The 19,746-nt window shown below is 41.8% G+C and overlaps 1 protein-coding gene and 1 long non-coding RNA gene across 8 annotated transcripts in view; both read right to left on the reverse strand.

Moving 5' to 3' along the window:
• The window catches only part of BPIFC (BPI fold containing family C), a 49,904-nt gene extending 40,349 nt beyond the window's left edge, over positions 1 to 9,555 (reverse strand). The window contains exons 1-4 of one of the 6 annotated variants that reach the window (XM_036866511.1): positions 9,481 to 9,555; positions 7,557 to 7,651; positions 6,745 to 6,778; positions 717 to 840 (exon numbers count right to left, since the gene is read on the reverse strand). In XM_036866511.1, coding sequence (XP_036722406.1) covers positions 717 to 840; positions 6,745 to 6,747 — 127 coding nt within the window. In that variant the 5' untranslated portion in view covers positions 6,748 to 6,778; positions 7,557 to 7,651; positions 9,481 to 9,555. Of the gene's footprint in view, positions 1 to 716; positions 867 to 939; positions 3,761 to 6,744; positions 6,779 to 7,556; positions 7,660 to 9,480 lie in introns of those variants that run through there. The other 5 variants (XM_036866512.1, XR_005021548.1, XM_036866510.1 and 2 more) reach the window with 5 other exon arrangements.
• A 7,468-nt stretch (positions 9,556 to 17,023) lies between these two features.
• LOC118902311 lies at positions 17,024 to 19,645 on the reverse strand. 2 transcript variants are annotated; one of them, XR_005021546.1, is made up of 4 exons: positions 19,275 to 19,645; positions 19,065 to 19,186; positions 17,346 to 17,444; positions 17,024 to 17,239 (listed from the first exon to the last, which is right to left on the reverse strand). It is a non-coding gene; the product is annotated as an uncharacterized LOC118902311 (long non-coding RNA). The 2 variants fall into 2 exon arrangements; XR_005021545.1 differs by having other exon boundaries at positions 19,065 to 19,645.
• Between the last annotated feature and the right edge of the window lie 101 nt (positions 19,646 to 19,746).

Raw genomic sequence — 19,746 nt, forward strand, 5'->3', positions numbered from 1 at the left:
CATTAAAGAGCTTGAGAAAAGTAACTCACACAGTAACGAAGAATGATCTTTTCATTTTTACCTTCTCAAGGAGGAAGTTTTGCTTTTACCCCTTCCTTTACAGCTTAAGCTCACTTCCACTTATCCTATCCTTTTTGGAGATTAAGAAGAGCAGATTTTATCCTCTATAATACTGTGAATACTACTGTAATATGGAGATGTAAAGATAGAATGTAAAGGATGGAACGATGGAACCGAAGGCACTATCAGACAGCTTAGGTTTGAATCCCAACACTCACTTACTAGCTTGTGTGACTCTGCAAGTTACAAAATCTCTCTGTCCTTCACTTTCCTCATCTGTAACATGGGGACATTAGCACCTGTGGAGGTGTCTGTTCACATATGTGAAAATAACAGTAGGTAATATTTGCTGGGCATTTGCTATTGTGAGATTCTGTTCCAAGTACTTTATATGCTCTAAGATGTTCATTGTATATGCATGTGCGGGGGAGAGAGAGAGGGAAAATATGAATCTGTGCCTATGTTTGGATATGCCTATTGTTAAGGTGATTATTTTTTAGACAACACTTTTCCCCCAGCCATCTTAGTAGCTCTGGATCACCCCACTGTAGAGCTTGTCTCAGTCATGAGACAGACCAATCCGAGCTTCTGGATTTGGGTCACAGACTACACCTGAGGGATGAGTACAGCCTGGCTTCTGAAAGCATCCAACTCACCATAGTCCAGAGCCCTCTGAGTAGCCCTCGCCTTGATTCCAGGGTAAATGGTCTGAGCGGATGAGATGTAGAGATTCCACAGGAGGAAACATCCCCAGAGGACTTGGACCATCTTTGTACACATCTGCAATTAGTCAACATTTATAGTCCCTTTATTATTCTTAACTTTTTCATTGGCCAATTCCATCTAGCATGTCTAGGCTTTCTTATTTTCATTGCTTACTTCCAGAACTTGCTCCATCCATCCATCCATCCATCCAGTAATCATTTATTGAACACACCGGCACGTATTCTAGGTGCTGAGGATGTAGAGATGACCTATGTGTGGCCCCTGACCTTTGCTTCCCACAGAATAGTGGGTGAATCAGACATACACACACAGATGATTGTAACACAGTAAGATATAATGCAATGCAATACAAGAGCCTTACAAAAAATATAGCAATTTGGGTATGCCTTGGGAAGGATAATGGGGGTGGGATGGGGGGAATTCTTGAGTTTTAGAACAAATGAGTCAGTAGTTTGGAAAGGTGGCCTCAGTGGATGTGAGGCAACCACTTACCTGCTTAAAGATCCTTGATGACTCTCCTTGGCCCAAAGGACAGACAGGTCTAAGCTCTTAGAATGGCAATCAAGGCCGTTCACAACTGGCTCCAAACTTCTTCCAAGCTCCTATCTCTCCTCCTGTCTAAGTGGTAGTGTTCTGAGCTGGCCACACTGAGCTATTTGCTATTCTTCAATTTGTCAGTTCTCGCATGATTGAGGGCTTTTTCTATAACCCTCCCAATGTAAACACACATGCACATACATCTCTTTCTCTGTCTCTCTGCCTCTGGGTCACATACCCACATCTGTCTGGTGAATGCATCCTCCAGGGCCAGCTCCAATGTTCCCTCTGTGAAAGCTCCCCTTACCAGGCCATTTTGACACACGATGGACTTGGAGGCACGCTCACCTCTTCCACCACTATCCCTCCAACCACTACACCAGCCAGTATCATTTCATGTGGATGTTTACAACTGCCTCCTTACTGGTCTCTCAGGTTCCCCTGCCCCCTTCTGGCTATTCTCCACACCAGAGTGGGCCTTTGAAAATGAAAGTCAGACCTCATCACCCCTACCCCCTTTTCCGTTAAAACCCTCCAGTGGTTCCCCATCTTATGCAGCATAAAAGCCAAAGCCCTTCCACCAACTGCAAGGCCCTGCCCTGCCCACACCTCTACCTCCTCGTTGACCTTCCTTAGCACACACGCCTGGCTCACCTGGCCCCAGCCTCACCGGCTGACTTGATCTTTCCTGTCACTCTAAGCAGCCTGTACCCCAGGTCTTTGCACTTATTGTTCCCTCTGCCTGGCAGAGTCACCCTCCAGATAACCACATGGCTGGGCCTTTCGCTTTCTTCAGGTATCTTGAGTGTTGTCTCAGTGAAGCCTCTCCTAACCACTCTATACGAAACACCCTTCCCCATGACCTCGATATTCCCCATGCTTCCTTTGCTTTACTTTTCTCCAAAGCACTTGTCATCACCTAGTATAGTCTACAGTTCTTATTTATTCTCTGTCTCTCCTACTGGAATTTTTAGGCTTCATGGTGAAGGACTTCATCACTTCAGCACCTTGAACAGCGACTGGCACACAGTAGGCAATGGGTAAATATTTTTTTTAACATCTTTATGTTAGTATAATTTACTAACATAAATTACTTAATTACTATAAGATATAGTATATACTACATCTTTTATGTAGTATAATTAATGGGTAAATATTGATTGATTGATTGAATGAATGAATTAATGTCTCTTCCTTGAAACCATGAAGTGGGCCAGGTATGCCTTCTGAGGTTCCACAGTACTCAGTGCAGTCCTTGATCTTAATATGTACCATCCTGCAATGTGATTGTCTTTACTTGTCTATCTTACTTCTATAACTCCAGAGTCTAGTACAATGCCTGGCACATAGTAGACACATGGAAAAACTTAATAAACATCTTCTCCAAGGAGAAAGACCACATCTTATTCACTGTTATATTCCTAGAACTTGACACAGAGTAAGTGTTCAATGTATACTTATTGAATTAATGGACTTGATGAATTAATGTCACTCCACTTTCTTGATGAATGAAGCAGAGGTACCAACAGCAACAGTGACATAGGTTTCTTTTAACGAGACTCACAGCTGAGTGAGTAATACATTTACAGGCTTTGTTTCTAGTTCTGGAAGTTTACAAGCTGGGTGAGCTATCCTTACTGCATTCACACAGATACCCACGGAGTTAACACACAAACATGAAAGAAATCAGGGAAGCATTTGTGGGTGTGGTCAGGGAAGAGGAAGCTGTAGGAGCTGTGCATTTAGACAGAGCGAGGAGTCAGGCCAGCTGGGCAGGGAAGGATGCATAGAGGGGCTGGGACCCAGGAGCAGTCTAGATGAAGGCAAAGGTCATTGTAAGAGGGGTGTGTGTGTGAGAGAGACACACACACAGAGAGAGAGAGAGAGTGAGGGTCTATGCTTGGCCAAGATAAGCAAGAAGTTCGATAAAGGGGTTTGTGTGTGCTCTCGGGTAAGGCCAGAGAGGTAGGAAAGGGATAATGCAGACGAAGGGGTGTTGCAGAGAATTTATTTGAAAGGAGCAGAGCAGTCTGATCAGGGGAGGGATGTCCGAGTAGGGCTATTGCTAGTCTATCTTGCCCTTTTGTGTGAAATGAGAAAAGGTGCCCTCTGGAGATATACCAGCCTCTGGCACAAAGTGGGGCCAGAAGAAAGTGTTCTAGGAAAATCCCACACTAGTGTATCCAGCTTGGTGGGGAGAGAAAAGGAGGCTCCATTCATCCCTTGTGTTGGCATTTTGCCTAGTGCACAAGCTGCCCCACTCATACAGTGGGCCTATGCTCAGACTGGTGAATGCTCATGAGGGCATTTTGCAAGAGGGCCATGAGGTTGAGAATTAGGGTCTTGACTTGTCTGTTCTGTAGTACATAAATCCATCTTCAGGTGTGAGAAGAGGCTGGCTCAGTTATCCTGTTTACATTTCTCACCTGTTCTCCCAGGAGCCTCCTCCGCATAATTCTGCCCCCCGCCCACCCCTGTCCAGACAAGTCCCCAAACTCACCCCATGTTTCCTGACTAATATCCATGCTTATGCTGTTCCCTTTTACTCAGGCCTGCAGAAACCCTTAAGGTCCATTGTAACCATAGCCTTCTTTCTGAAGCCATTTCTGACTTCCCTAAGCTAATCTCATTTCCTTCTGAGCCCTCGGTCAAAATATATATTTATTCACACATCTATGTTTATTTTTTACTTATTGTCTGTCTCCCCTACCAGAAAGTAAGTGCCATGAGGGCAAAGGCCTCGTCAGGTTTGGAGGTTTTAGAGCCTGGCTTGCTTGGTGTCTTGGACACAGTGAGTGATTGATAAGTACTGGTAGAAGGAATCAATGAATCATAAGTAAAGGAATAGCCCTCATTTCACTCTACATTATATTATGGTTCTTTGCAGAGGTGGTTAGCAAAGCATTTATACACTAGCGGAGCACATTCACCCATCAGAACAGATGTTGGCCACAGTTCTGGAGCAGGATCGGAGAGGTTAGGTACCGGATCACGGGCAGCACAGAGGAAGTCTTGGAGGAGTGGCCAGTGTGGTTGGCGTATGCGGGGGCTTGGGGTGGGGGATTCTGAGTAGTGACTATTTACTATTAGATACTGAGGTATTTCAGTATTTTAAAACTGCTACGGCCTTATGCATTCAGTGTGATGTCTCAGCTCTATGGAGTTGGTTTGGGTAATAAAGGACAATCTACAGGAAGAAGCTGGGCAGCATCAGGGCGAAGACAACACTGAGGAAAGCACGGAGGAATGAGAGTGAGAGCTGAGGGGAAGGAATTCCAGTAGGAGAGGAGGGTCTCTGATCAAGCAACGAGTAATCTGAGGGCTGGAGGAAGTGGGATAAACAAGCGTGAAGTCCTCCACATTCTGGGAGGCAGGGTGGTATCAACAACATCTTATACTCAGAATGGATGCAGAAGTTAGGTCCAGTTGCCATCTGTTCTAGGCCTTCCTTGATCCTTTTTTTTTTTTTTTTTTAGTTTTATTTATTTATTTATTTATTTTTGGCTGTGTTGGGTCTTCGTTTCTGTGCGAGGGCTTTCTCTAGTTGCGGCAAGCGGGGGCCACTCTTCATCGCGGTGCACGGGCCCTTCACTATCGCGGCCTCTCTTGTTGCAGAGCACAGGCTCCAGACGCGCAGGCTCAGTAATTGTGGCTCACGGGCCCAGCCGCTCTGTGGCATGTGGGATCTTCCCAGACCAGGGCTCGAACCCGTGTCCCCTGCATTGGCAGGCAGATTCTCAACCACTGCGCCACCAGGGAAGCCCCCCTTGATCCTTTAGTTGTCCTGGGAGTGGTCCAGGGTCCTTGAGAGGGGGATAGGTAGAGATAGATGGGATTATGGGAGTGAGAGGAACACTCCTGGGGCTTAGATTAGTGGCTATTTACCAACTGGTATAGCAGTATTTCCACGTTTTAACAAATGGTGAGCCATACTGATGTGTAGTCATGCTAATATCACTGTAGGCAAAGAATTGTAAATGGATGTGTCCTGCCTAGGCAGGCATAAGAGAGAAATTTTTTATTGAAGTATAGTTGATTTACCATATTGTGTTAGTTTCAGGTGTACAGCAAAGCGATTCAGTTTATATATATATATATACATATATATATATGTATATGTATATATATATATATATATATATATATATACACACACATATACATATATGATTATTTTCCATTATAGGTTATCACAAGAGGGGGATTTTTTAAAAGAGGAAAACATTTTCAGAGTAGTGGAAAGCAATGGGAAAGAATATTAGACCAAAAAGTCTATATCCATTAGACTGTATGCAAAGTAAGGTAGAAATTATGTCTCTGCCTGGCATATATCAATAAATATTTGCTAACTGACCAACCGACTGGCTTACAAGATTCTGGTGAACTAAGGAAGGTTCTAGAAAATGTTGAAAGAAATGAGAAAACCAAACCATCATATAAATAGCTCTCCATTTCTACAGTGAAAAAGCACAATAAACCAAAGCAGAGGTATTACTTGTGAATGGAAGAACAATTAAAATAATAAGTTTGTATTTCTTCACCATTCACAAAACTCATGACAATACTATCATCCTCCCCCCATTTTAGACATGTGGACACAGAAGCTTAGAGAGTCCAAATGACCTGTCCAAGATCACATAGTAAGTCAGACTCTTGGGAATCAAACCTGTTCTTCTGGCTCCTAATTCTAGTGTTTATGGTTTTCTTTCATTTAATGACTTGATAGTGCTAGATTTTTCATTTTAATCCGGGAATTTTAAATAGGAGTTGCTTGATGCCATCGTATATGTGGAAAAATTCATTAAGCAACTGGAAAATTTCAAGCATCAAAGTGCAAATCCCTTTGTATTTTCTTGGGTACGAATGGAGTTTTAAATTCCCTTCCAGCAGTGAAAAACCTGTTTTCACTTCTTGGTTAAAGGAAGTTTCTGAAGTGGTCTGCTTTGATGGAGATCCAGGAACTCAAAACTGCACATAGAAAACACATATTTTTCCTCTAGAAATTTTATGAGTGAATAAAATTACTGGGCTCTAAAGGGACGGATTGTATGTAACTTTCAGTTGAATTGTTTGGGTAGGATGATAATTTATGGGCAGGGGAGGAATAGAAACTTGTCAAGCCAGGAGATGACTCCTAAAAGGTTAGGTAATTTGGCAGACAAGTAAGGGCAGGGTAAGCTGCCTGTTAAAAGAAGGAATCCAAGATGATTTAAAAACCTGCCAGCAAGTTACCTATTTCGTTGCTTCTGAGGAATTGCTTCTTTCCAATATCCGAAACCTCAGAAGTCACTGCATTGCCATACCAATGTCCAGACAGAATAACACTTCTAAATTAGTTGGCTCTTACTTGAGCCATTCTGATGACCGGAAATAAGAACACTCAAGTACAACTTAGAAAATTCCTGAGACAGATCAACTTACCATTACCACTCATGAAGGACAGCTTTGACAGACTCTGGAAAAATTAAAAAGGAGTGATGAATGAATGCAATGTAGCCTTTAAAATAGAGGCAAAGTTTGAGAAATTAAATTCAATTGGTTTAAAGAAGCCTAGTCTGTAAGAATATTCCAACCTAACAGTTAAGACAAATAATAGCATTGGTGAAAAGTCTATATCAACAGGTATGGAATATGGGCAGAACTGGAGAATATTTCAAGGAATTCAGCACACACATCTGATGTTATACCAAGATCTCTAATGACAAGGGCCTTGAAAATTTACACCAAGTCTTCCCTCACCCCCCAAACTCTATACTTAACACAAACAAGTTAAACAATTCAGGCAGATGGGAAGGTCCTTTGCTTGGCAGGATCTAGGTCACTGATATGGTTTAAGACCTGGTCCCAAAGCACAGAGATCACAGCAGTTCCTTAATCTGAACCACACCAGTTGAGAGACAAGTGCGAATTTTCTGTGCTGGGTGCCCCACTGGAATGGAGGCAAAAATAAGTCCAGACTATTGAGCAACACTTTTAACACTGCTGAAGGATGCAAAACCAAACATGTAGTCCAAACCAACTCTTGTTTCTTTCTTAGAGCTGTTAGTCTTCTGTGTGAGTGACATAAAAAAGAAATAAAACAGAAAAACCTAGGCAGACACAAATAATTCAGGATACGTGACAGGGCACTGTTCAAGGTGTCCTACCAGATCTGGGTCATCTCCAGCAACAGGGTAATTCCTGTTGGGAGACTGTGCACTGGCAGAGACCTGAAGTTTGTTCATGATTCTTACCTCAAGCAGAGGAAGTATCCAAAGCCGGGGAGCACCTTTGATTCCCTCTGCCTTTGAAGTCGATGTGCTTTCCACTTGAGGCTTGAACTCAGCTGCTGCAAAGACAAGGTAATTACGTCTAAATCATCTAGGGGTGGATTTTTTAAAAAGCCTCTTGCAAAATATGATACATAATTGCTTCACTTCAATTACTCAATAACTTGAATGAACACTTCAGTCTCTACCTAGATGAGAAAACAATGCCACCTATGCAATAATTATCTCCCTAACACACACACACACACACACACACACACACACACAACTTGTGAAATTTTTATGGCTACTTCACCAGAATGCTTAAGAATTCCAACGTATTGAAAAAGGTGTTAAATTGTATTGAATTGGAAAAGAAGAACTTTCCTTTCTGGGATAGGAAGCTGGTTTCCCTCGGTCAGGGTGCCTGCAGTTGGTGGTGCCACTACCGCCCAAAATACCTTTTGGACTTTTGGTGGATCAGATTCATTCTGAAAGCATGAGGCTTGATAGCCACGCCGACCTAGTTACCATCTTTATCTTTCAGGGTAGGGCCACAGACGACATCTCTAAGTGTCTGCTCCTTTTCAGGTTATTAATGACTTCCTCTCCCAGAATTCCTTTGAAATCAGTTTAGGTGGGTTCATCAACTATTATGGAACTTGATGTCTTTAGTCTCTAAGCGTCATCCCCACTCCCATCCCCCATGTTTTAGTCATTGAACTTTATTTTTTTTTTTTTTTTTTTTTTTTTTTATATAAATTTATTTATTTATTTATTTATGGCTGTGTTGGGTCTTCGTTTCTGTGCGAGGGCTTTCTCTTGTTGCGGCGAGCGGGGGCCACTCTTCATCGCGGTGCGCGGGCCTCTCACTATCGTGGCCTCTCTTGTTGCGGAGCACAGGCTCCAGATGCGCAGGCTCGGTAGTTTTGGCTCACGGGCCCAGTTGCTCTGCGGCATGTGGGATCTTCCCAGACCAGGGCTCGAACCCGTGTCCCCTGCATTGGCAGGCAGATTCTCAACCACTGCGCCACCAGGGAAGCCCAGTCATTGAACTTTAGATGGCCAGGGATCTGATTACATGAAGTATCTAAGGTCTTAAATCTACAATTTAAGATAGAGTGATCAACTTCCTGGTTTTCCCAGGATGTAGGATTTTCGGTACTAAAACCAGGAGAGTTCGGGGAAACGAGGAAGAACAACAGGCATGTTTGCTTGGCATTGTCCATACTTCAGACAGCTTTTCAGGTTTCTCATCTAGCGTACCTCCAGTTATATGTACCTGTTTAACCTCAGTTTTCTTAAGGGTAAAGTGGGGATAAAATTAGTATCTACCTTGATAGGTGCTGGTGGAAAAAAGATACAGATAACTGTCTTAGTCTGTTTGGGCTGCTATCAAACTATCACAGGCCAGTCTAAACTAAGCTAAATGTATAAGCTAAGACGACATAGCTTATAAACAACAGATTTATTGCTCACTGTTCTGGAAGCTGGGAAGTCCAAGATCAAGGAGCCAGCATGGTCACATCTTGGTTAGGACCCTCGTTCTGATTCATAGCCTGATCCACTGGCTGTGTCCTCACATAGTGGAAGGAGCTAGGGATCTCTCTGGGGCCTCTTTTACAAGGCATTAATCCCCCAAACCCTACCTACTAATACCGTCACCTTTTGGGGTTAAGATTTCAGCATATGAATTTTGAAGGGACACAAACATTCAGACCATAGCAATAACCTAGGAGAATGTGCTTTTAAACTGTAAAGTGCTATAAAATCTTTATTCATTAGTATGTGGCCATATCAATGGTGATAGGAGCCTGAAGACACTCTCCTCATAGAATCATTTATTGTCAGTCATCTCAGTCATCATAGATTAATTCATTCATTAAATCCACAAATATTGGGCACCTACTAAGTACACGTTCCTCTTCGGTAAAAAAGACAGAATTCATATCCACATGGAGTTTATCTTCTAGCAGATAGAGATATAAAATAAACAAACAACAAGACAAACCAAAATGTGTAGATTGTCATGTGCTATGAAGGAAATAAGGGAATGTAGTTGATGGGGTGGTCTTGTAATTGGTAGGGTGATGTAACTGGGGGAGAAGTGCTTCTTCTGTTAGGATGGTCCAGGAAGGCTTCTCTGAGGAGGTATACCTGAGCTGAGATCTGAGCATTAGAAGCCAGGCAGGCAAAGCCCTGAAGGGAATAGGGTGGAGGGAACAGCAAAGGTGGGCCAGTGTGTCTGGAATGTAGCAAGAGCAGAAATAACGATATTAGACATCTAAATGGCTACGTCAGGTGGGTAGTTGGAGTTCCCGGGAGAGATCGTCTGGAAATGTGAATTTCCAAGTCATCACACTAGAGGTAGAATTAAAGCCACAGAAGTGGTGAGATCATCTGAGGCAGTTTCCCATGGTGCTTGTGCTACAGGAGGGGTGCGGGATAATTTCAGGTGCTACACAGATAAACACTTGATGTTGTATTGTGATTATTTTTAATGTATTAGAAAAAAACACCCCAGAACCAGACATGGAAGAAGATGAATGACATGACACAGCACACGGAAAAAGATTCATAAAGTACCTCTAAATATTTCTGTCCTTTCCTCTGAGTCTTCCCTGGGTGGCAGCATCACCTTCTCCCCTCTTCTCTCCCTCTTCTCTCTCTCTGTCTCTGTCTCATCTCTCCTCCCCAGAGCAGCTTCTTACCTCTACCTTCCTCCCCTGCTCCCCCACTTCTCTCCCACCCCCTTTTCTTTTCTCTGTCAGAAATAGCTCTTGCCCAGCCTCCTGTTTGCATCTCATACTCATTAACCAGCTGCATAAGAATCTGCTCGACTTAAAAGGAAGCTGAAAATTGTAAAATAACAGTATTTTTTTCTGATGTAAATATTAATTTTTCTTTTTGGCACAAAAGGTCTGAAAGTCCAACCACATCTTGGTGAAAACCCGTCATTGTTGTGTATCTTGGGACTTTTGGCACAGGATTTCAGGAGAGATCTTGGGAAGGGTGGCCTGGATTAAGGAGAGGGGAGAGGATTTAAAATGGCGGGGGGAACCCCATCCTGCAGTCCTTGAGAGTTCTGGCCTCACATGGACCTGCCCTGTCCACCCCAACTCTGGGATCTTGGGCAATTTACTTCTTTCCTTTGGGTTTCAGAGAATCTTCTGTAAAAGTGGGGATCACATTTACTTTGAAGAGTCATTATAAAAATTAAACTATGTGAACTAGCACATACTAAATTTTTCCTACAGTGTCAATAAATTAGATGCATTATTACTTGTATTTCCCCATTATTATTTTCAATTAATAATTTAAAAGATATTTTAAACAACTTTTATTTTAAAGAAATGTACAAAGTTTAATTTTCATGATATTTACTTTTTACATTTACCCTCTATTTGAAAATTAACAAAAGTTTTCCCTTTATATAGCTTTTCCTTTCAAACAAATTTACATACACTTTAAGATTTGGGTTGACTTATGGCAAAAAATAAATAATTAGTACAGCTCATGTGGGACACGGGATAATTTTGGGAAAAGGTGCTCAGATAATTGAAGTTTAAGAAACAAAGATAGAAGAAGAGATTACAGCTGGTCTGTTTTATTTTATTTGAAAGGGGCCTTAGAAATCAACTCAAGCCTTACTTTCTGTTCAAGGAATTGTTTTCGGGTAAATTTGCCAAATTTGTCATTAAAAACAACAAAAGCCAGCAGCACTATATCCAGTTGCGTTATTTATTTTAGTTTTTCAGATTTAACTAAACATTTGCTGGGAACTCCTACTTATCCAGCCTACCCACGATGACAATCTAGAATGCAAGATTAATTATTTCACTTATTAACGGCTGACAGTACATTAGTCTCTGCAGATCAAGGGGCACCTTTAATTAATACTCCAAAAGAAAAATTATAATCAACTAGCTAAAATCTTCATTAAAGAAAGATGTCAAGATACAGGAACGGAGCATCCTAGTTCTTAGTTTCTAGAATGTCTGGGCTATTCCTGTATAGAAAGAAGCTATCTGAATATAAGACTTTTTCTGAGCTTGGAAACAAATTGTTATTCTTTGTGGGAGACAAAAGTGGGAGGGAACAGGGATTCTGTGTATACGGGGGGATGAGCCAGATAAAGCATTTTAGGGCAAAAGATACTGTGAGTTCCCATCCCTCACCATCCCCCAACATTTTGTGTTGATGAAATCTGGTTAAAAGGAAACCCTAGGGCTTCCCTGGTGGCGCAGTGGTTGAGAGTCTGCCTGCCAATGCAGGGGACACGGGTTCGAGCCCTGGCCTGGGAGGATCCCACATGCCGCGGAGCAACTAGGCCCGTGAGCCACAACTACTGAGCCTGTGCGTCTGGAGCCTGTGCTCCGCAACAAGAGAGGCCACGATAGTGAGAGGCCCGTGCACCGCGATGAAGAGTGGCCCCCGCTTGCCGCAACTAGAGAAAGCCCTCACAGAAACGAAGACCCAACACAGCCAAAAATAAAATAAATAAATTAATTAATTAATTAAAAAAAAAAAAAAAAAAAGGAAACCCTGAAGAGGGATATAAGAGGTAGAGAAAAATAAGAGCTCACATTTATTGAGTGTTGTTATGCTCTGGGCATCATCTGTATTTGAACTCATTAAATCCCCACCAAGACTGTTCGAGGTAATAATATTATCTCCATTTTATAGATAAGGAAACCGAGAGGTTAAGTAATTTTGCCTAAGTTTAGGCATCACAGCTAGTTTGTGGAGCCAGGATTCAGAACCCAGGTGTTCCATTTCTGGGAGTCTAGGAACCACTATGGTTAAGATTACTTTTATGGTTAAATTACTTCTGGGAGGCTCTTAACCACTATGCTAAACTGCCTTTTTTAGGAAGGTCACAAAAGGGCAACCCACAGTCTAGGGGATGTGGAAGGTGAGGAGAGAGAAGGATGCTGTTGCTAGGCAACACATCTGGTTTTCTGAGCTGCTAATTGAATCTGAGTAACATAGATATATGTGTTTGTTTGAAATTGCTAGTTTATTACTGACCAGAGGAAACTGCCTGGAATTAGTGTGGCTCTTGAGAGAGAGGAGTGATTCTACAGTTCACTCTGGAAGCGCTAGGGAGACATCTGGCAGAATCACCCTACTGCCTGGCAGCATATCTCCCTCTCTTCCCTGCTCGGTCCCAGGCCATACTCCCCTGATGTCTGTGTGATGACGTTTCTGGGTGGACACTGATGACTGACTCAGACCATGGCCTCTCCCACCAATCACACTCTGGAATGGTTTATGGCAGTGACTCCCTCCTGGTTTTGAAAAATAAACAACCCCACTTACCCACTGAACCTTCACTTACTGTTGGTTATTTAAAAGGGAGTTACTTTTTATTTTTTGCAGTTCAAAGTGAATTTAAATTCATGCCAAAATTTAAATGTACTTTCATATAAGTTTTATGAGACATAAGAAATATTGTGGAACCAAGCAAACAAGATAGTGTGATACATCTCTGAAATGTCTGAGAATCACTGGTGTGAGCCCAATTCCACTAGACAAGGATTTCCCTACCTTGGCGCTATTGACATTTTGGTCGTATCATTCTTTGATTTAGGGGGCTGTCCTCTGTATTGTAGGATGTTTAGCAGCAGCCCTGGTCTATACCCTGATGTTAGCACCACTCTCTCTTACCCGAATGGTAACAAAAATGTCTCCAGACTATGCCAAATGTCCCTTGATAGGCCTTTATTGAGAACCGAGAAAATAAAGTATATTAAAGTATTGTATCTAGCTCTTGCAGTAGAAAATGTCACTCCTCCTAAGGATCAGATTCTAGTATTCCTAATAATACTACTTTTGTTAATTACCCAATAAATATGTGAATAACATTCTCTTGGTAAAAGATTCAAACAATACTGAAGTTTACAGATCAAACTGTGAAAATCCTTAATGTCCCCCACCCACTTTGTCCCTATCTCCTGTGTGCCTCCTCTTAGTTTGCTTTCCAAGGATATTTTTATTTCTTTCTTTCAATACATTCCAGACATCTTCATTTGGTCCATGGATAGAGTCTTAATCATTTCAACAACTACTGAAGATCTTTTTTTCTAACTTGTATGGTTCTAATTTCAACTCACAACATTTTTAAAAGCCCATTTCAATTTCTCACCAAGCACAGCTACTTCAAAAGTCTTTTCTAAGTGTTAGAAAAACCTAGAACAACCACAGCAAGAACACATGGTATAAACCAGTGGTTCCCAAAGTGTGGTTTCATAGTAGCATCACCTGGAAATCATTAGAAAGGCAAATTCTCAAGCTCCTGTCCAGACTTGCTAAATTAGAAACTCTGGAGGTGGGATTCAGCAATCCGTGTTTTAAAAAGCCCTCCAGGTAATTCTGAGACACCCTAAAGGGCGAGAACTATTGGTATGTAGATTAAAGCTCAAGATTCAAGAAAATGGATTGGATTTGTAAGAAAACACCGAAACTAAGGCCAACCTGACTTTCTCTGGTAGAGACAGAATGAGGATCTTACTTTTCCAAACAGATACATGAAGAACTCAGAGATAAGCATGGGTATCTTTATGTCATTCTGAATCTTGCTTAACCAGCCCTCACATTGGAGCTGGGGGTTGAGTGTTGTTGAAGATGGATAAGACCTGCCTTTTCCCCTTGAGAAACTCGTAACCTAGGATTGGAGAAAGCCTGGTGCACAAATAATTGCACTATGATGGGATGGTTAACATTGAAAAGGATGTTTCAAGTGCTCTCAGAGCAAAAGGAAGGAGCAACACACTCTGCTTAAAGAAGGGTAGGAAAGGTTTCCAGGTAGAAGGATAAGCATGTGTAAAAGCACAGAGGCAAACTGACTTGGTGCAAGAGGATATAAAGGGGAGGGGGAGGGGCTTTTTGGAGTAGTGCAGTGTGAGTAGTCTTCAGGGATCATTGGGCAGATTGAAGAAAGAGATTTCTAGCGAGATTATAAAGGGTTTTTGTCATGCACCGAAATTTGATTTACATTCGGAAAACTAACGGAAACTCAACAATAAGAAAACAAACAGCCTAATTAAAAGTGGGCAGAAGATCTGAACAGATACCTCACCAGAGAAGATATAAAGATGGCATATAAGCATATGAAAAGATGCTTGGCATTGCCATTAGAAATTGCAAATTAAAACAATGACATACAACTATACACCTCTTAGAATGGCTAAATTTTTTTTTAAAAAACTGACAATACAAACTGATGGTGAGGATACAAAGCAGTAGGAGCTCTCATTCATTGCTGATGGGAATGAAAAATGTTTTCCACTTTGGAAAAGTTTGGTACTTTCTTACAAAACTAAACCTAGTCTTACCATATGACATAGCAGTAGTATTCCTAGGTGTTTATTATGAAAACTTAGGTCCACATAAAAATCTGCACAAACACAAATGTTTCTAGCAGCTTTATACATAATTGCCCCCAAATGGAAGCAACCAAGATGTCCTTCAATAGGTGAATGAATAAACTGTGGTACATCCATACAGTGGAATGCTATCTGGCATTAAAAAGAAATGAGCTATGAAGCCACAAAAAGACATGGATTAATTTTACATGCATGTTGCTAAGTGAAAGAAGCATGTCATGAAGCCATAAAATACTACATACATAACTGATTCCAATTATATGATATTCTGGAAAAAGCAAAACTCAAGAGATGGTAAAGAGGTCAGTGATTTCCAGGGGTTGGTGGTGGTCGAGGAGGTTGAAGCACAAAGGGTTTTTTAGGTTGCTGAAAGTATTCTGTCTGATATCATAATGGTGAAACAAGACATTAAGCATTTGTTGAAACCCATAGAACTTTACAGATCAAAGAGTAAACCTTAATATATGTAAAAAATGTATGTGTTGAAAAAATCACTTAGGAGATTGAGGGATCCAGGATGGTATGCAGAATGTGACAATAGAATCTAAATGTAGTACAAATGTGCAAAACAACCTTGCTGAAGGGGGTGGGGGAATAAGGTACTGACCTATGTAACTTCAGGAGTGAATGGAGTCTGTAAGACTAAAGGCAACAGGAACTGTTGTTTAAGCACTGTACCCTAGTTAATAATGTCGTTTCCCACAGGGGTATGGGTTCACAATTCTGAAACCACTATACCGGTCCACTGGAATTGAACAATTAAGTAAATAGGTGGTAGATGGTGGAGGCCAGAGGTTACAGATGAGCAAGGGAGGAGGCCAGAACTGATCCATGTGGTAATGGATTAGAGTTGAAAACATCAGAATGAACTCACGCTTAGCTTAATACAGACATGGACAGTTACGTATAGAAACAGTATACACCGGTATGTATCTCCTTGCTCTGTCAGCTGAGAAGGGCTAGAAGCAACACCACCCCAATAGCAATGGACACACCTGGCCCCAGATCTTGGCTTCTAATACCATTTTCCAATAAAAAGGAACTAGGGTTCCTTGGGAAAATGGCTGGTTCTGGGTTTGGCACAGGATATACACAAAATGATCCTGGAGCATCTTACAGTGCCAGGAAGAAAATGCTCAAAAACGGAACAAAACAAATGAAAAAAAAATCCTCAATGATGTCAAATAGCCAACTGAAAGATCTCCCAATGGCCAAAGCTAGAACAATCTGGCAACAAAATAAATGGAGTAGTGTTGGACTATAAGACAAAGTATAAAATAAATTAAGTCTAAATTGATATAAATAAATGACTGTATAAATAGAGAATAGACAAATCTGTGTAGAAATTAAAGTAATTTATATAGATACTCAGCCCCTAAAGAGGTAGGGTATAACTCCTACTCTTTAAGTGTGGGCTGCACAGAGTGATTTTAATCTAAAGGGTACAACATAAAAAGGAGAAAAAAGGAGAAACTTTACAGGGGAGATGCCAAGTGATCTGGGTTAACATCAAATCTGAGGAGTCACCTTGAGAGCATGCACTATCAGTATGATGTGATGACAACGGCGCTTTACTCAGTGGTCTTCTTCCCAGAAGCACACTACCTCAGTCGTGATATTTTCATGAGAAAACATCAGACAAATCGCAATTGAGGAACACTATATAAAATACCTGACCAGTACTCCTCAAAACTGTCAAGGTCATAAAAAACAAGGAAAGTCTAAGAAACTGTCACAACCAAGAGGAGCCTAGGAGACATGACTACTAAATGTAATGTGACATCCTGGATGGGATCCTGGAACAGAAAGAGGACGCTAGGGAAAACCCGAGAAAATCTCAATAAAGTATGAATTTCAGTTAATAAAGATATCTATATTAATCCATTGATAGTGACAAATGTGTTATACTAATCTAAGATGTTAATAATAGGGAAAATTGGGTATGTGGTATATAAGTCTTCACAATAATTCTGTAAGTCTAAAACTGTTCTAAAATAAAACATTTATTTAAAAAAACCCTAGAATATAAAAAAAGAATGTATATATGTGTATAACTCAGTCGCTTTGCTGTGCAGCAGAGATGGCACAACATTGTAAATCAATTATACTTCAATTAAAAAAAAAAGCCTACAGAGAACCAATGAATGGATTCCCAAGGAAGAGTGACATCACCCCTTTGTAATATTCTATGAAATGGTCCATTAAAAAAAAAAGAAATATAAATTTCTGAACTCTCTGAAAGTTGCAGTGCCTGTTGCTTGCAGACATTAAGGTGACATCCTGCAAAAGAGAAAAACAAATTCTCATGGAGGGAGACAGCTGAGAGAAGGGGTATATAACATTCTCATGGACCTCTGAGGTTTTGAAGGATTGTCCTCCAGAGTACCTTAAATCTTGGCTGTGCCTTGGAGATGCTCTGGTTCTCTTCCAGGACCCTCCTTCACTCCTGTGGTTGGATTACTTCCTCCATCCCAGTGGTTACACTCTATTGGGCAAAGGATTGAGATAAAGATCCCAGGTGGATTAGTTTTCTATTGTTGTCCTAACAAATTACCACAGGCTTAGTAATTTAGAACAAAAACCAAAAGGTATTATCTCACTGAATCTTTACAGAATACTTGCCTGATAATATTAGTTTTTACTATTTCATTTTTACAGGTTTATGTAGTAGTAAGAGGTAGACTGTGGTAGATGGTCTCTAAAGATGGACACCATATTAGCCTTGCACTACTTCCTCCAAGAATATTATTTCAGAGAGAAATAAACTTATATCTTGCTTAGGTCACTGTTATTTCAGATCTCTGTTCAAGTAGCTAAAGCTATATGCTGACACAGCCTCCAAATATAGCCATTTTCCAGGTTCTGTGATTTCTGTCTCTGAAATATCTTCCCTGCCCATCCCATTGTCTCCATTCCCACTGTCATGCCACCAGTGCCTTCTTCTCTCAGTTACCAAAAGAGCCTCCTAACTGGGCTGGTCTCTAATCTAATGGTTTTCAAGGCAATTCTCCTCCTAGGGGATACTTGGCAAAGTCTGGAGACATCTTTGGTTCTCACAACTGAGGGGGTGTGGCTATACTGGCATTTTGCTGATAGACATCGGGGATGGCGCTAAATATCCTACAAGGCACAGAACAGTTCTCCACAGCAAAGACTTGTGAGGCCCAAACGTCAACAGTGCTGAGGTTGAGAAATCCTGACCTAATACATCTCCCATATTCTACCAGTGATAGATTCACACTTCAGATCTGACCCATGCCCCTTGTGGTATACACCTGTCAGACTCATGGCCTCCTATCATCTTTTGAACAGCCTTCCTACATTTGGGGAAATCCGACTATTATAAGTCTCACTTCCTCCAGGAAAGAGTTCAGACCCTAAATTCCAGCCTCCTTTGCAGCCAGGTCTCAGTTTCTTCCCTCAATCAGATGCAGCCCATAAGCCTTTGATTTAGAAGTGAGCAAGGTAAGGAAACAGGCTCTTTTGGAAGCTTGGCATTTTGCTGGTATAAAAACATGTGGCATTTGAAGGTGGCAGCCATTGCTCAGCGGTTCCTGGCAGCGGTGACAGCAGCTTCCTCCAGGGTTGGGTAGGGCGGCAGCAGCAATCCCAGTCATGATCGTTTCCTCATCAGGCCAGTTCTTCAGCGTGCTTCTGAGCGGCACTCCTGGAAGCTTAACTTGGAGTCACTTCCCCAGAATCCCCGAGCTATCCAGTATCCTTTTAATATGCTCTCTTTCTGCTTAGTCAGAGTCAGCCTCTATTGCTCAGAACTAAGACCCCTGATAGATAAAGCCTCCCCTGCTTAAAACTCATCAGTGGCTTCCCATACATTCTAGAATGTGTCCCAAATCCTTTGCTTAGCTCGAGGCTCTTCTTTATCTGGGATCTACCCACTCTGTCCATGTTGAGCCACCGTGTCCACTCTGGCCACATCGAGCCACCCTGGTCCTGTCACCCTTCCTCAATTCCGTATTGCTTTGCCACTCAAGAACCCTCCTGGCACAGCAACCCTTCTCTATGTACCCCAGTCCCCAGGGCTGTTCTTATCTCTATCATAAACAAGATACTTTTTATGCTCTAACACAAGAGTTGATTCACTTACCTGTAAGCTCTGCACGGGTAGGCACCTGTCTTCTCAGCACCTAGGACAATATCTGGCACAACGCAGGTGATCAATACATACTTATTTAATGAATGAAGGTCAATGTGGACACGCACTGCCACCTATTGGGAGAAACTTTATTCAACTCTTTTATGATTTGGAAAATGGTCATCATACAAGGATGAAACTTGATGATACTTTCTTCCTCACCTAAGTAATCATCCTCATCATTATTGCCAGGCCCTCTGTGGTAGCCAGACTCCCAGATGGCCCCCAATGATCCCTGTCTCTTGGTACTCAGCCCTTTGTGTTGATTCTCCCACACTGAAGGCTTGGATTGTGATCAATAGAATGTGAGTGAAGTGATGGTGTGTGACTACTGAGATGAGATCATTAAAGACATTGTGGCTTCTGCCTTGGTCTCCCTGGGATCACTGGCTTTGCGGGAAGTGAGGATGTCACTGGGACACCCAAGTGGCCCGATGGGGAGGTCCATGCAGTGAAAAACCGAGGCTTCCGCCAACAGTCATGTGATTGAGATACTCCAGCCCTGACCTACACCTTGACTGTAATCTCATGAGAGACCACGACAGAACCAAACAGCCAAGCCACGCCCAAACTCCTGCACTGTAGAATCTGTGGGACAATAGATGTTTGTTGTCTTAAGCTGTTAAGCTTTGGG

This window comes from Balaenoptera musculus, chromosome 10 (assembly GCF_009873245.2).
Source record: "Balaenoptera musculus isolate JJ_BM4_2016_0621 chromosome 10, mBalMus1.pri.v3, whole genome shotgun sequence".
In the NCBI taxonomy this organism is placed as follows: Eukaryota; Metazoa; Chordata; class Mammalia; order Artiodactyla; family Balaenopteridae; genus Balaenoptera; species Balaenoptera musculus.